General features: G+C 38.7%; 1 protein-coding gene across 2 annotated transcripts; it reads left to right on the top strand.

The window, feature by feature from the left end:
- The first annotated feature begins 381 nt into the window (after nucleotides 1-381).
- Nucleotides 382-14,407, top strand: gdpd4b (glycerophosphodiester phosphodiesterase domain containing 4b). Of its 2 annotated transcripts, none has more exons than XM_087846919.1 (16): nucleotides 382-473; nucleotides 1,467-1,662; nucleotides 3,365-3,468; nucleotides 3,642-3,735; nucleotides 5,291-5,350; nucleotides 7,015-7,113; nucleotides 7,221-7,314; nucleotides 7,694-7,839; nucleotides 8,257-8,339; nucleotides 9,866-10,016; nucleotides 10,644-10,868; nucleotides 11,006-11,163; nucleotides 11,244-11,391; nucleotides 12,346-12,428; nucleotides 12,540-12,619; nucleotides 14,248-14,407. In XM_087846919.1, exons 2-16 carry the CDS (start codon nucleotides 1,507-1,509, stop codon nucleotides 14,328-14,330), a joined length of 1,764 nt encoding a protein of 587 aa, XP_087703045.1. In that variant the 5' UTR covers nucleotides 382-473; nucleotides 1,467-1,506; the 3' UTR covers nucleotides 14,331-14,407. The 2 variants fall into 2 exon arrangements, with proteins under 2 accessions (XP_087703045.1, XP_087703046.1); XM_087846920.1 differs by having other exon boundaries at nucleotides 386-473; nucleotides 1,476-1,662.
- Nucleotides 14,408-16,719: the final 2,312 nt, after the last annotated feature.

Here is a 16,719-nt window from a genome sequence, read left to right as displayed (position 1 = left end):
GCTTTCCTTGTGATGACGACGACGATGATGATGGTCGCAGTGTCTTTCCACGACTGCGGCAACAGGTGGCGGTGGATGACACAGAGGTGCAGGACATCAACAGCAGTAAAGCAAAGAAACATTTACAATCTTCTCATTTCCGTGTTAATTTCAAAATAAAGCCGCTCTGTTGCCTCATACTTGAAAATATTTACTAAATATTCTCGATACATATAAAATCTCGCTATGGAGTGTAAATAAAAGCTAAATGGCGAAAAGATAATGCACAAGATTGTATAAAACCGCTAAAATCCTACTGCAGACGTGTTTTTTAAAAAATGTGTGCCTGTATTTTTGAAGGCAGGGTCTTTCCCCTGGTCCCTGTGTTAGTAATTCCCGCTGACTTGACCCGTTTTCCGAGGCCACCTGCTCCGGACGGCTGCACACTGCGGCTTCTTCTCTGCCGTTTATCCGGAGGGAGAACCGGCCTGGAGGTAGGAGATCTGTCCTTACGACATAACAAAAAACAGGCTGAAGTGGAAGCTGCACAGTGTTTTTGTAACGATCCGCTGCTCGCTTGAGCTCTGAACAGGTCCTCAGGTCCCGTTCTTTGTTTTATGGAGCGTTCATCACCAGAATGCGTTAAATAAATGTACAATTTTAATATTTTCATCCTGGTTTACGAACGCGCTTAGTGTGTTTTAGCCATTTAGCACTTTTTATGATGAAATAAAGTCTAAATCTTTAATTCGGCCACGATACAACACACGAAGGAAAGTGTTAAGTGAATCAAAAAAGTGAGATTTGAGTCGGATTAAAAGTTTGCAAGATTTAGCACTATAATCCCAGGTTGGTTGTCTTTAGTTTTGTGATGACTGGTGGATATTTTGTCATGTCACGTTTTTATGATTTCCAGGAAGTGGACCCATGACAGTCTGCCATGAAATACCAGTAATGCTGAAATCAGGAAACAATTGTTTCTTTTTTTAAATACTTGAATCAGTTTAATCTGTCTTCACTTTATTTCAGTCAATACACAAGCGCACTATAAGTAAATCTGTCTTAAAGGGGGGAAACAAAACTGGTGAGACTTTCTTTGTTCTCCTGTAGTGATAATGACCCACTTGAGTATCATATGTGAAGAAGCCTGCAGGTGATGGACAAAACCGACCAGTGAGCTGTGTAACTTTAGCTTTCTGGGAGCTGAGCCCAGAGGAGTTGGAAGGTTTCTCAGTGTTATCCTATTTTAAAAAACAAAGCAAAAAGACAGTAAATAATAGCTCAGGTTTAGCTTGCACACATTGTATGCTACAATACACCCTAAAAGTGATGCTTTAGTAGCTATTGGACAATTTCAATGCAAACTTAAGACCCTTTTGGCCTCTGTTTTATACCTGTTTTACTTGATTTGCCTCTTTTCTGATGTTTTAGCTTTAATTCTAATTTGTCTGGTTGTCTTAGTCGATTTTTTTTTATTTCTGTGTGAGTTGGAGCAGGATGGAGGCTGTGGCAGTGTGTGTATGAGCCATGGCGTCTACATTGTCGCAGTGGTTTCGTAGCCTTCGTGTGAAGTTGCTGCAACGTTATGAGCACCAGCCTTTCGTGTCATGTTTGGCTGGTTTGTACGGCTGCCAGTGGAAACACTACAAGAGGAGTCAGCCTGAGGGCTGCTGCTGCAACAAGGTCAGGAAGCAGCAACACAAGAGCCACTTTTTTTATTTTAAGTTGTAGCGTTCCTACCAAAATGAAAGTCCAGGGAAACTGAATGTTTGGGAATTTTTTTTTTTTAAAGATTCAATATAAGAAATCAGCACAGAACTCTAGGCCCTATACGTAAGCTGTCTCTGTGGCCCCCTTTCCTTTCTTGAGTCATACAGTGCTCTGAAAAAGCATGTACCCCCTTCCTGTTCTCTTATTTTTTGTTTTGCATGTTTGCACCCTTACATTTTTCAGATCATCAAATTTTAATATTAGACAAAGATAACCGGAGTAAATAGAAAATTCAGGTTTAGGGAAAAAAGCTGGCTTAATCCACAAAGGCTCAAATATATACATACACTCACATATTTGAATAAGTGGTCCTGAAGGTTCAACAGTGTCCTTTAACTTCATGAGGCCAAGCCCTATTAACTTCTAATTGGTGATCATGATTGACTACAGTTGGTAGTTGTGAGCATAAAAAGGATTTGTTTGACAGCACTCAATGGATTGATGAATACTCAAAATAATAGGGAGCTGCAAGAAAATATGAGATCTGGAAGAAGATCCAAACTGTGACCTTCAAATGTGAGTAAACTGGTTAGGATGTTCAGGAACCACCAGGGCTCATCCCTGTCATGGGCTTTTGAACCTGAGAATACTGTAGCAAGTGTTTAGCATGGTGGTGGTAGCATCATGCTTGGGGACTGTGCAGTGGTTGGAATAGTGAACCTCCAAATTCTTCGCTTTCACTCCAAATCAACAACCAACAGGACATTGATCCCAAACGCACAACAAAACTGTTTTTGGAAGGGATAAAGCCGGCCGTCCCAGAGACCCGACCTCAACCCTTTTGAAATTTTGTGGACTATGTCTAAAAGCCAGGTCTGTGCAACAAATTCAAATGAACTCAAAAGAGTTCAAATATTTACCCAAAATGATGCCAGAAACTTGTTGATGGATATCAAAAGGATCTAGTCGAGGTACAACTTGCTAATGGACTTTTAACTAAATATTAGTAGGAGTCTGTGTATGTTTGAGCTGGTATATATACTTTTGACTCTGTGGGTTAGAGGAACATGCTCAAAAATAGAAACCTGTGCACCCAATTCTTTTTCTAAAGCCATCTAAAGTTGAGATGCTGTGTTTGGAAATAGAGAGGAGTAAAAGCACTCAAAATATGATGAAAAAAATGCAGAATAATTACATTTAGAGACACATGTTGTTACACATTATGTGGTCAGCAACATGAATTTTATCGTCAAACCAAACAGCAAACAGGAAAAAAGCACTAATAAATCGTTGTGGGAGAATATAAGTCAGCTACAGTTGGAGGAAGATAAAACAAATCAATAAAAGGAAATGAGGTAAGGGTGACGTGTCAGTATGTTGATTCTTTGTTTTGTTTTCTGCAGTTATTGACTTCAGTATTTGCATTTCTACAACTGTAAAAGTCACCAAATGAGAAATAATTTTCAGACATTACATTTAAACAACTTTATTTCGCTTTTTTTATTGTGCTGATGCTGAACAGAGCTGTCGGTTGGAGCTCCTCTGTCTCTGTAAAACTCAGAGGAAGTCTTAAACTGCCACAGAAACAGAGCAGTAAACAGTACGGGGGGCTGGATTTAACTCGGGGAATAACAAAAACAAATTTCTCTCATTGTTTTGTCTCCTCTGACATCAGTTGGAGGGTGCCAGCTTTGCTGTGCTTGTGGCGGCTTTCTGCTTGACGCTGCTGTTCCTCTACTTCTGGGGACAAGCTAAGAATGACTACAACGACTTTGACTGGTGGGTGGAGCGACTCCTGCACTTATAGTACTGTCGTAGGTAAACATAGAGCTGTTCACATTAATCTGCTGCAGGAATCATTGAATTTATGTTCATATGTCTTTGTTGACTGAACATGTAACAAACGTTTTTCTGCCTTCATGTCTGTTATGTTTCCTCTCATTTGACTGAAGGTTTAACTTCGGGAACCTGGGCTTCTGGTTCCCGTGGTCTGTGGTGTTGCTGGCTGTCGCTGTGGTCTTCTTCACCTACGTCACAGTGCTTGTGGTGAGACACAAACGCTGCGTTGGCTTTTCATCTCTCATCTCGATTTGTTCTTGTCCTTTTAGCTGACTGGATAATTTATCCAAGTGGTGTCAACATTTTACTGTTGCTTTTTTTGTCTTATTTTGTAGTGTTTTTGGAAAGTTTTTTAGAAAAAAAGTTCATTTTTTTTATATTTTATTGATACAACAGCATTAAAACATGCAGGTAAAAAATAAAAATAGGAACCTCAATCGCTTTTAGTAATTTCCTTTCAAACACAAATTTGAAGCAACTGATTGATTGTTTAAAACCTGAAAAATAAAAGCAAACGCTTAAATATTGTATATATGTAATGCACCATCACTGAAATTATCTTGTAACTTGTAACTGCAATTGTTCGCTCCAGCAGCCGCCCAGATTTGAAACATTCACATTCTGTTCACTTCCTCATCCTCAGGCCCTGCACCGACTATACAGGGAGAGAGAATAATTAGCACTCTGGGTGTACCACTCACCCCAGCTGATGCCATGCCCTTAACCATCCTACCCTATCTCTCTCCCACAAATCATACCCTCCCCCCACCATAAGTAGATTCATGGGAAATCGATTGATCTGCAGCCCCGCAGCAGTTCTATGCTGGTGTTTTCACTCATTTCTGGGCTACTTTGACATTTTGACATCTTTGCTTTGCTGCAGAGTTATGCAAGAGATCAATTTATTATTGCTCTCATAAATATGCAGGAAAAGCTGGGAGGCTGTTAGTCATTAAGAGTGGAAACATGGGAACCAGTAAGCCTGCCTTTGTTCGTAGTACAAAAATACACCTATCAACATTTCTGCACACTTCTGAGGTCACTAATCGCGCCTGTTTGGGATTTGCATATTTTCCCTGTACTTTGAATTCTCCAGATAGACCAGCTTCCTCCTGCAGTCCAAAGGCACACTCATTATTAAATCATTCATAAATCGGCCACAGGCCAGTGAAACTGGTATTCAGTCTTTCCGTGAAGTAGTCTAGTTATGTTATGCAACTTGCCTTTCTGTTTTAACACTTTCTTCTTCTTCATCTGCAGATGAAATGCATGTTAGTTTCAAAATTTAAGTGGGTATTTGTACATTTAAAAGAAACAAGATTCACTGTTTGTGTGTTTACTTTAAATCGACGAGCTCATGAGAACCTGGCCAGATCATAAGTGTGAAAGCAGTTTTACAAAGGCAATGACAGGTCAGGATTTTATATAAACTCTGCTCTGGCTGCTTTAAACTTTGCCAAGCCCCGCCCTTATGCATTCATGTGACCTTCCTGTGTGCAAGAGTTACAGTTAATGATAAAAAATAGTGCAGAACCAGAACACAAAGAGCACAAAACAGGCTTGTCTGAGCACAAAAGTCAGTTTTATTATGGGAATTTTAAAGCCAGTACAGAAATGCAAGCCCTTTGGTGAATGCATTTATTAACTTTATCTCACATAGACTTTGAGCTTGAACTATTCCTCAGACTAGCTCAGACTTTGTCCAGAAAGTCTCATCATCTCTTCCCAAGTTAATTTTGTCTGTGCTTTTCTGTCTCTGCAGCTGCTGGCTGTGTGCTTGCTGTCAGAGGGCCAGAAGCTTTATTTACACTGGAGCCACAAGGTAACTCAGTGATGTCTCTCATAGGTTTTATGAAATGTCGGGTCAGTGCAGTGTCACTGGAACTGGTCAGCAGCTTTTTCATAGATTTTTGTTTGCAGACTTCAAATACAATTCTGAGCTCAGACGTGAATTTCTGCACAGTAATTATGGTGGATAATTACTGTGCTCAGTCTTAAAGGGACTTTTCTTTATTTTCTCTGTTAATTTTACTAAAGTGGTCATGAGCAATAGTTCTTCAGGCTTTCTGAAGGTCTTTCAAAATTCAATTCAATTTTCAATTCAATTTTATTTATATAGCGCCAAATCACAACAAAAGTCACCTCAAGGCGCTTCATAGATACAGAGAAAAACCTAACAATCATATGACCCCTATGAGCAAGCACTTTGGCGACAGTGGGAAGGAAAAACTCCCTTTTAACAGGAAGAAACCTCCGGCAGAACCAGGCTCAGGGAGGGGCGGGGCCATCTGCTGAGAAAGGGTGAGAAAATGCCAGGTCAGCCAGCGTTCTTCTTTGAACACTGGCTGACCTGGCATTTTCACAGGGATTTCATTTATTTTTTGTTAAGCCACTTAACATTGACCTATGAATCATTCAAGCACAGTAAAATCACCTAACATATGGGGATGATCTAGTATCTACACATAAAAGAACCGATTTTAAATTATATCTTTTAGCACTTTGTTACAAGCAGCCTGTGGCAAAAGCATATTACTTTACCTGGATCTATGAAAAATTCCAAAGATAAAATAGTTTCCGTGTCTGAAAGTCATTTCCTTAAGAAGTAGGAAAAAGAAAGAGAGAGAAATCTGGACCTTTGGTTGATTCATCGGCTGCTCATTGAAGTCTCATCAGAAAAAGTCTCAGTGGAAAGATGGCCGTAACGAAGCCATTCTTAAGGAAGGTTAAAAAGGCTGAGATATGCCACATTACACAAGGGCTGGACTGAAAATTAGTGGCAACAGGTCTGATGGAGACATTTTTGCTTCACATCGTTAGGAAGTACAGAGGAGGTCAGGATAGAAAGACAACAGCAAGCGTCTTCAGCTATATTTAAAACACAGTGGATGCTCGGTCATGGATTGGGCTGTATTTGACCATAGTGGTGTTTGGGACCTTTTCAAAGCCAATGAAAAACGCCATCAGATTCTAATCCACCATGAAAAACCATCTGAAAAAGCACACTGCTAGTGCAGTAAAAACATACTTGGATAGAAAAACACACAGTGGAAAACTATATGTCATGGATTGGTTTTCCCAGAGGCCTCAATATTATTGAAGCAGTTTGGGATCATTTTGACAGATAACAAAGGCAGCCATCATCCAAGGAAGAGCTTTGAATGTCCTTTGAGAAGCCTGTCGAACTGTTCCTGTAGACTGCTTAAAGAAATTGTGCCAATTTTGACTTTAAAGCTTCTTAGAATTGCACAAACTCTGTTGTTATATATACATATATACTGTGGTTCCATGTTTGCTGTTCTCCTTATATTCACCCAGACATCATCCTTAAAATTGACCTGCTAATTCTTTTCTCTGAGCTTATTAGGATGTTTTATTCACTGGATGCTAAAGAAAAAAATTCTAGTCAGTGTCGCCAAATGAAGATGTTTTCTATCCATATGAAACATTTTTCATGTTTCTACATGTTGACACTGTTTTCTGCAGATCGGGATCCTGGTGAGCCTGATGGTCTCCGTCATCGCCATGGCCGTCTTGTCCAACCTGTGGAGTAAAGAATGGAGGACGCTGCTGCTGTCCTTCCAGGTGATGCTCTTCTTCTCCTCTTTAACTTAACTTTTTCTGTGTGTCTATGATTTCCACGTCTCCTGTTAGATTTAACTAGATTATTTTTTCCCTCTTGTCCTGACCAGGTAACAGCACCTTTCTTACATGTGGGCGGAGTCTTACTGATGACATCACTGGCTTGGCCTGTTGCTTTGCATTTCTTTCGCATGAAAAGCACAGGTGAGTCTCAGACGTGCTTTTAAAATGTTTGTTTTTATTCTGATATATGAAAAGATGATAAACATAAAAACTCATATTTAAAGTAAATTGAAAAATAAGTTTTCAAGAAACACAACGCAAGAAAAGCACAATATGGGCAAATTACACTCAGCAGACACTTTCTTAGGTACAACTGATCAACTAACCAATTACATTAGAGCAACTCAGTGCATTTAGGCATGTAAAGGTGCTTAAACTGAGCATCAGAAAGGGGATTTAAGTGACTGAGTATTTCAGGAACTGATGGTCTTACTGGGATTTTCCAACTCATCCAAACGACTTCACAACACTTCACTTTCTTCTCACCAATACATCCACGAACTGTGTGTTTGTGTTTTAGTACGGCGAGGCCTGATCATGGCCGTGTACCTGACCGTCCTGTTGTCCCTCTACTTGGTTCCTCTCGGGTTGTATTCTCCTTGTATCAAAGAGAAGGGGACCCTGGGCCCTGCACCGGCTCTCATTGGCCACAGAGGAGCCCCTATGGTGAGCAAAAACACAGTACACAGTCCTGTACACTGAAGTGAGAGAGCAGCAGTATTTCAATTGTCCTAGTGTCACATATGACAAAGTAAAACAGAGATTTTTTCTTTCTTTGTAACAGAAATAATCAGATTTTGATTTTCTTTTCATAAACAAACAGTTGCTGTTCATGAGAGTAAAGGATTTTTTACATGCTGTTGTAAAACTGTTTGGTCTGTAAAAGAGTTTTAAGCCTGAATGTGACACAACATAAGTTAGTGTAATGTGAAATATGTTCTTGGGGAACCGCTCAGGCCCTGAACTGACACAAAAACAAAGGGAAGCTCACATCCTTCCTGTGTGTTTTGTTCAGGGCTGAAAGTCCCCGCATGCACTGACTGCTGCTGCAAGTTGCTGTTCTCTGTTGATCTCATTCTGCAGCTCGCTCCAGAAAACACCCTGATGTCCTTTGAGAAGGCGGTGGAGGCTGGGTGTGACGGTCTGGAGACGGATGTCACCATCAGGTCAGCGAGGAGCTCTCTGCGAAAGCATGTGTGTTCAATTATGGTACAATGGCCCTGAGAGCCCAGTGCAATGCAGCCTAAACAGTATTTAGAAAACATGCTGCAAAGTGACAAAGCAATCACATGTCAGCAGCTTACTTTTTCCACACAATCACTGCACAGTCTCAGTTATTGTAAAACACTTTCAAAACTCTGAGCCGAGCACCCTGGGCTTTATTATGCAAACGGCGTCTTATTGACTTTGTTCTGTGTGATTTTTGTTCTGTATTTATTGCTCATTTAGTGACTGTTATGTAAAGTGTATATTTTGAATAACTTGTTCAGCACTTCGGTCAGCTGGGGTTATTTAAAATGTCCTATAGAAACAAACGTGGCTTTGAAACCGCAACCAAATACGCAGATGCTGCAGAATCAACAGTGGGCGTGGCCACCGACTGTCTCGATTGATCATGTGACCAAACATTTGTGGATGTCTTGCCATCTTGTTTCACTTCCTGTTAAATGTGGTGTTTTTTCTGCTGATGACTGATCTGATTTCAGATTAACGTTACAAGATGTGAAATTCTAATTGCAACAGCTGCAACAATGAACCACAGTCGTCTTTAGCTAATAGTATAACATTTATGATTCCTGCAGCGTTGGCTCGATTACTTTTGGTTCTTTTTGTGGCGGACACTTTTCTACCACATGGTATTTAATTATGTGTAAAATACAGTCAGATCCAGTGACATTTTTTTGTAGTTTTGCTTCTCTAAACCAGCTCAGATTTAAAACCATTCAAGACTGTTTAATGCTTAGATCATTTTGAAACGCAGTCCTCCATTTTTGCAATTGGACAGTTGACTGATACGCAGTATCATGGTTGAGGGCTGTTCTCGTCCTTTTAGGGAGATAAAAGATCTGAAGTAGATTCCAAATCCGGTATATTTTCACTGGTACGTTCAATATGAGATCCAAAGAGATACTGCCAACGTTGCTCCTGACTGAGCCTGGTTCTGCCGGAGGTTTCTTCCTGTTAAAAGGGAGTTTTTCCTTCCCACCGTCGCCAAAGTGCATGCTCATAGGGGGTCATATGATTGTTGGGGTTTTCTATGTATTATTGGTCTTTACCTTACAATATAAAGAACCTTTAGGCAACTTTTTTAATTGATTTGGACGTCACTCATTAATAAACTACTGTTATAAGTGTTATCCCTTACATTTACAAAAAATATTGTTTATTAAAGTTGAGTATAAAGAATAAGAATCAAAGTATCCAATAAATCCAAGGATAATCGACTTTTTGAGGAATTCATTGGCATTTTAAATTCCCCAAGTTTGTGTAATAGTGAATGTAAAGTATTGATAAAAGAATTTGAGCATTTGAGCCAGTAGCTCTCTACATACATGCTCACTGGAGACCAAGCACGTCTCAGTGAAGCCTATTAAACTTTAAATACAACAACCTTTCAGGCAAGCTGACTTTTCTGTTTCTGAAACGCTCCCTGCCCCATTTAGAGTCTCATACTGTTGTCCTGTCCTTGTAGTTTTGATGGAGTGCCTTTTCTGATGCATGACTACACTCTGCAGCGGACGACCAACATCCATGAAGTTTTCCCAAACCGGACCAATACTCCAGCTGCCAGGTTTACCTGGAACGAGCTGGAGAGCCTGAACGCTGGGGACTGGTTCCTGTCTGTGAGTCTGCCATTTAATGACACCTTTCCCATGATAGTCATAGCTATTCTCTGATGTTTGAAAAATGTAACCAAAGAAAAAAAGCTCTAAAAAAATAAGGAAGAAATATTGATTTTATTCCCTGCATGTATGAGGGGTCAGCTAATAACCTCTCTGATATTCTTTTACCTGCTGTTTGCCATAGATGGGCTCAGAGCACAGCTGCTAATCTTTTCTATTTAAATAAGCCATTTGAAGTGTTTTGAGCATGTCTACCTGACACACTGGGGCAAACTCAGGACATGTTGGAGAGATTGCATCACTTGGTTGGCCTGGAAATGCGTCCCAGAAGAGGGTTAGAGCGGGAGGAGGTAGCTGGGGAGAGAGAACCCTGAGCCAGACTAGAATAAGTGGCAGAAAATGGATGTATGGATGTAACGAAATGCTAAAAAAAAAGATAGTTTGTTTACTATATTCGAGGGTTAAGAGTGTTACTATAACTACAGGAGGGAGTTGAGCATGTTTGGACACAAATGAATTGATAGTCAGCCAAAAATGGGAAAAAAAACTCAGCTGGCCAATGAAAAGCATATCACATGTCATATGAAATCACTGTATTGATTGGTTATTGATGGTTGCCCCCTGCAGCACAACCCATTTGCCACAGCTGGCTCTCTGAACGCAGACGACCGACAGCGAGCTGGAAACCAGTCGGTCTGTAGCCTGCAGGCCTTCCTCCAGCTGGCAGCTCAGACGGGCAAACTCGTGATCTTCGACCTCTATCGGCCACCCAGAGATCACCCTTTCAGAGACACCTGGATCCAGCGCACGCTCGAGGTCATCCAGAACGAATCATCCATCCATTCCTCACAGGCGAGGCTTATTTTATTTCTCTATCACCAGACTCCACTGTGAAAAGTTGTAATTTGGCATTTTACCGTTTGAAAAGAGTAAAGAGTGCAGTTACTGTGAGCGAGTAGTAGGTAACACTGCTTGCGTGCCATATCTAGGTGCTTTGGCTGCCATCAAATCTCAGAGCTCTGGTCCAGGAACTCGATCCTGAGCTCCAGCAGACTTCAGGCAGTCGGCTCCCTCTAGAGGAGCTCCAGAGTAACCACATCGTCAAACTCAACCTGGACTACACTTCCATGTCTGCTGAGCTCATCAGGTAACACAAGTGTGTGTGTCTGTACTGTCCTCCTCCTTGTGTTTAGTAATATTCATGACTTTCTCGTCTCCCGTGTGTAGGGAGTACACTGCAGTAAACATCACCACAAACTTGTATGTGATCAGTCAGCCGTGGCTCTACTCTCTAGCCTGGTGTGCTGGAGTGCATTCAGTCACCACTAACGCCCCCCAGCTGCTCAGCACCATCAGTTCCCCTTTGTTTATCATGGTGAGTTCAAGCAATGCGCTTCATATCTGACATCGACCTGTTCCCTCTCTTTCTTACTGCAGAAGCTTTTATTTTGAAACACCTGACCTAGTGATGATACCATATAGTTAGCAGTGGGGAGTAAGGGTATCGATTTTGAGGTAGTTTGGATGAGATGCGGTTGTAGTATCATGTAGTGGGGCTTTACCTTTTATGGTCCAAGCTGCTGAAGCAACCTACCAAATCATATCAGTCATCCAGCATAATCAGGGATTAAACCAAACTCATAGCAACTCCTATTTAACCTTCAGTAGTCCCGTTTCTGGTTTTAATGATTATTTTACCCTATTCCTGCTTGTTTAATCGATTGCAATTTTTAGGTTCTAATAATTGTTCATGCATGCACGTTTTAAAGTGTCCTGCGGTTGAGCGTTTTATGTTTTTTATCTGTAAAAACACAACGTACACCGTGTATATCGTGAGCTTGTGCTACATAAATAAAGTTTTGCTTGCTTTTGCTGTAACATTTGTTTCTTATATCTGTTTTAATACATCATTTAGTCATCTAAAGCACTAAAACACATCTGTAGCATGCTAAATTATGTTATAATACACATTGTTACATATCATTGGGCAATTCTTTACCACAGAGGTGTTGAAATCTTTTCAAGTGTGTTCTCGGCTTTGATTAACTCTTGATATTTCTTTTTATAGTACTACAGCCGGCAGGCCTCCTGGTCGAATAAGTGCTTGGTTACGTTAACTTGCAGCACCATCTTGTGGTAGAAATTAGTGCTACAAGCTTTATCAGGGAAGCTTTTAAACCATATTTAATCACAGGAATTTACAGTAATTATCAAGATGATAAAATGAACTGTGGTTTTATCTGTTACCTTTTTGTTATTGTTTCATGTGTGAAAGATATTAATTTTCACCTGTTCACTTCCATACGGTCTCTTCTGATCTGCTTCTCAGAGTCCCGATGAGTATAAATTGATGTGGATTCTTACTGATCTGATGTCCTTTGTGCTGATCCTCCTTATCTTCTTCTTCCACAGGTGGAAAACACACACACGCACACACACCTACCTCGCATCCAATACATCCAACCTGTATTCTGATGTAATCGCGATGTTTCGCTCTCTATCAAGATGAAAATGTGTTTTCAGATGGAGAGAGAGAGAACTGGCTTTCTGCACGGGCAGCAGGATCAAGTTGGAAGGTGGCACTTACAGCAAATTTAAAAAGGGTAACTTACCATAAAATAAACGTCAGTTAAAAAAAAAAAAAAACTAGAAGAAAACTGGAGTCTAAATATGTGATGCACACAGACATTTTCATCTCTAGGCTAAATTAAAATCACCCCATTGAGAGTAAACAATGATTTTTTTCCCCCTCTGTACTCATATAAAGAATCTGGTGTTTAAAAACCCCATAAATACATCAAATAAAGAATCAACTAAATGGAAATATAACCATCAGATTGGTTAAATTTCTCAATAAAAATGAATTTGTCATGAACTATGCACTTTGTATGTATACATGTAGAAAATATAATATAGTATATATTGGAAAATTGCCATTATAAGGTTGTTTACAGACTTAAACTGATTTATTTTCTTAAAGTATAGGTTTTCACAAAGATTTAATTATGAGACGAGGTATTAGACGTACACTGTAATCAGTGCAAAACAAACAGGTCTAACATCTTATTTGCAATGCAAATGCAATGATTATAAATCAACAATTGTTTTTCACAGTTGTAAAACATTTTTGGGGAGTCCTGTGTTAATACAATGTGATGGAATTAGTGTGATTTGTGATTATTTCTCATCTACCTCCTGTAGTTTAAGGAGCTGGTTTGATATTTCACACTGAGGACTGAATTAGAGGACTGAAAATGTTAACAAGCAAAAAACAAAAAAGAAAAAAACACAAACAAGTGTGTGTATAATGTTTCCAGCTTGTGAAAAAAATTAGGATTTAAATTTTTGTCATGGGGTTGTTTGAACTGTTGGTCAGAAAAACCAAAACATCTAAGATGCCACCTTTGGCTCAGAAAGTCTAAATGAGATTTTGTAGATTAAATTATAGAAAAATACTTTTACATTTTTATTTAATTTATAGTTAATTTTATAGTTTAATAACTCCATGACCGTTTCTATAGCATCTTTCATTCTATATAAAATCAATCAGTACCTCCCATCTGAACCCCTCAGAATCAGCTGATTGTTTTTTTTTAATGACAACTTTAGTATATTTAATAAAGCCACACAAACTTTTACCTTCATGCTAAGAAAATATTCCAAGAACACAAGGCTGGATTGGACTCATTTTTATATTATTCATGTTTTTCCAGGATTTTTTTTGGAGCTCTCATAACGCAAATATGGGAGATATCAATATGAAAAACTTTTTTTTAGGGCTAAAAAACACATTTTAAACAAATAAACTGCAGATAAATCAATCCCCACTGCCACAATATGTGTATCATATCCTGAGAACCTGCCTCTTTGAAGCTAAATGAGGGCACCCAAAAACATGAGATATCATTGGAAAGACCAGCATGTCCTCTATAGAGCACATCATCAGGACTTATTAGGGTAGCTCAATTAAGTCAAAAGATATAGACCAAAAACAAATGTTCATTACAGAGGATATAAATGAATAGGACTCGTCTTATGAGGATATACGTGCATAAAAATGCCATATGTAGCAACTTAACTTAAAAAATGAAAATTCATATATGCAAAGGCAGATTTTAATGGGGGGTTCCAGAATGATTTTTCTGGCCCAGGCTTTATGGGGCTAAAAACCCAACATTTTGACTTATGGACAGCTAATTTTTCTTTCTTCTGACTATATCTTCTCTCTCAGAGTTGAGTGACATCTGGTCGGTCTCCAGTGGGAACTCAGCAGCGGAAAAGATGCCCAGCCTGGCTGCTGTAACAGAGCACTAATGTCTGCTGAGCCTTCGAAGCCCAATCACACACTGCCAACCTCAAAAAACTTCTGTGTCTTAATGAATTAAAGTGGCTGAAACAATGCTTCACTCTTTATTTATCTGGTTTAGCGTTTTAAATCATTTTACGTTAGACTTGATTAGCAACAGCTAGCAGCTTAGTTTAGCTTAGCATAATGACTGGAAACCAAGGGAACAGCTAGCTTGGCTCTGGCTAAAGCTAACAAAAATCCAGTGTCTTATTAGATGGCACTTGTTAAACCTTTCCCACAGGGGCCGTTTTAGTCAACCTGATTTTATATTCCTCTATTTATATTAATGAGAAACTCTTTATATTGAGCTGTATTAAACAGTGTCAAATAATCCGGCGAGCTAGTAATGTAAGCCAAAAGCTCAGACTCCAGAGCGGTTAGCTCAACATGCTAACTTGCTAACTTTTTTCCAGTGGCAGAAACAATCATCGATACTAATTTGGTTATCTTGGACACAAAAGCTAAGGCCACCTGCTGTTCAAACCTTCTGTTTGTCTTAGGGAGCCAGTCAGAAGACAGCTGGCTTAAATGGGATAAAGCTAAAACACATATGAGATGTTTTAACAGAGTAACTACAACAACAACAACAACAACAACTAAACTGTGGAGCTGAAAATGAGCCAAATAGGACCACATTATAAAAACTTGGACTTAAGTAATTTACAGGTAATGAGCATTAACTGAGTAGAATATACATTTTTAATAAGCACTAAAATATTATGGGGAAAATTTTGTTTCAGAAGTGTCACTGGTGTATGGTATGGTTTTGAGTGCTTATAATTGCCTGTTACATTTCACAAACAACCATTTTAACACATTTGATTATTTAAAAATGTGTATGTTAGAACCTGAATAAATACTGATAATGTATGCACACATTTTTAAATTAAACATCACAAATATCAGATCATTTTTGCATTCAAATAGCTTTCTATAAAAAGCTCAATCTTTGCGTATACCTATTTGTATTTGAAAGAGATTACTTTTAATTAAAATGTTATTTATACATGATTGTAAGGATATAGCTTACAAGTAAATATCAAAATGAAAGTTCATTTACAGCTGGTACTTGGATGTCTTTGATCATGCAGGGAAAATTCTCTGGCATCTAAAATCTCATGTTGCAATTTTTTTTTAAAGAAACCAACCACACAGGACTCTTTGGAAAATGTTATTTATTATTTCTACAACATAAGATATGTGGTCATATGGATGAAACAATTTCTCCTTCATAAACATCATCCAGAACAAACATAACTCTGTTATGATTTACAAATTAATACTAAATTCATATATTTAAAAAAAAGAAGAGACAAATACGAATCATTCACTAGCTACAGTACACATGGAGACACTGAAAAAAAATCCCTACTGGATACAAAGAATGCTTGAACTTTGTGGCACACACATGGGATGCTAACAATGAAGTAAAAGCAACATTACTCGTATTTCCTCCACATCAGTGCTAAGTTCAAGTCCAGATAGTGTTCACAGGTTTGGAGATTGTTCCTGATGTGGTTGAGGTTGACTGTGAAAATTGGCAAAGTGTAACAAATCGATCAAATCAAAGAAGAAGAAAAAAGGAAGACATCTGAAACGTACAATGTTTTTTTTTTTAAATGTCATAACGTTGATTTAATAACTTTGGGACAACTGTAAGCATAAATAAGAACACTACCTACAAGTTAAATAAACAAAAAGAACCAGACGACTAATGTTATGGGGAGATGTTGCTTCAGATAGCCATAGTTAAAAGTCAGGGATGAATGAAGCATCACAGAATCTCTTGGGATTATAAAGATTTGGGTACAATAACGGCACAAATTAACCCATTAATTCAAAAATAATGCAGCATCATTTTGACTTGTCAGTCCGGTGGGGTTACAAAGGTTTAAGTAGAGTCATCATTGATATTTATTAGTCCTTTATTTATCTAAAAAAATCTCATTGAGATTAAAAATCTCATTTCCAAGAGAGACCTGGCAAGTCTTAAGTCTACAAACTTGTGAGTTGTGTAAATATCAGATTTCTAATGTTATTAGTCTGCCTAAAAGGTTAGAGGTTAGAGGCATTTTCTTTTGAGATAACATAGATGCTCTGAGGCCTGTAAGTAAACTGTAACTGTAAAAAATAAACAAAAATATGAATCTTTTTAAAAATGAATTTTGAAAAAGTGAAGCGGAACACCTTTACAAATTTTGAATATGCAGATAAAAAAAAGTAGCTCCAGAGAAAATTCTGCTCAGAAAAGGTTTGGAAACGCCCCTAATGTCATCAGAAAAATATTGTCATGACCAAACTAGAGGTACAGAGGTAAAATTTGGCAGTTTTTCTGAGAGAAATATCATTATTGTT

This window comes from Neolamprologus brichardi, chromosome 10, assembly GCF_056152115.1.
Source record: "Neolamprologus brichardi isolate AB-2024 chromosome 10, ASM5615211v1, whole genome shotgun sequence".
NCBI classification, from domain to species: domain Eukaryota; kingdom Metazoa; phylum Chordata; class Actinopteri; order Cichliformes; family Cichlidae; genus Neolamprologus; species Neolamprologus brichardi.
This window is presented reverse-complemented; position numbering and strand designations above follow the sequence as displayed.

Coding starts and splice junctions, on each gene's coding strand:
- gdpd4b (XM_087846919.1), top strand. CDS start 1,507: ATGGCGTCTACATTGTCGCAGTGGTTTCGTAGCCTTCGTGTGAAGTTG. Junction 8,340..9,865: donor GAGACGGATGTCACCATCAG/GTCAGCGAGGAG, acceptor CTGTCCTTGTAG/TTTTGATGGAGTGCCTTTTC. Junction 11,392..12,345: donor GTTCCCCTTTGTTTATCATG/GTGAGTTCAAGC, acceptor TCTGCTTCTCAG/AGTCCCGATGAGTATAAATT.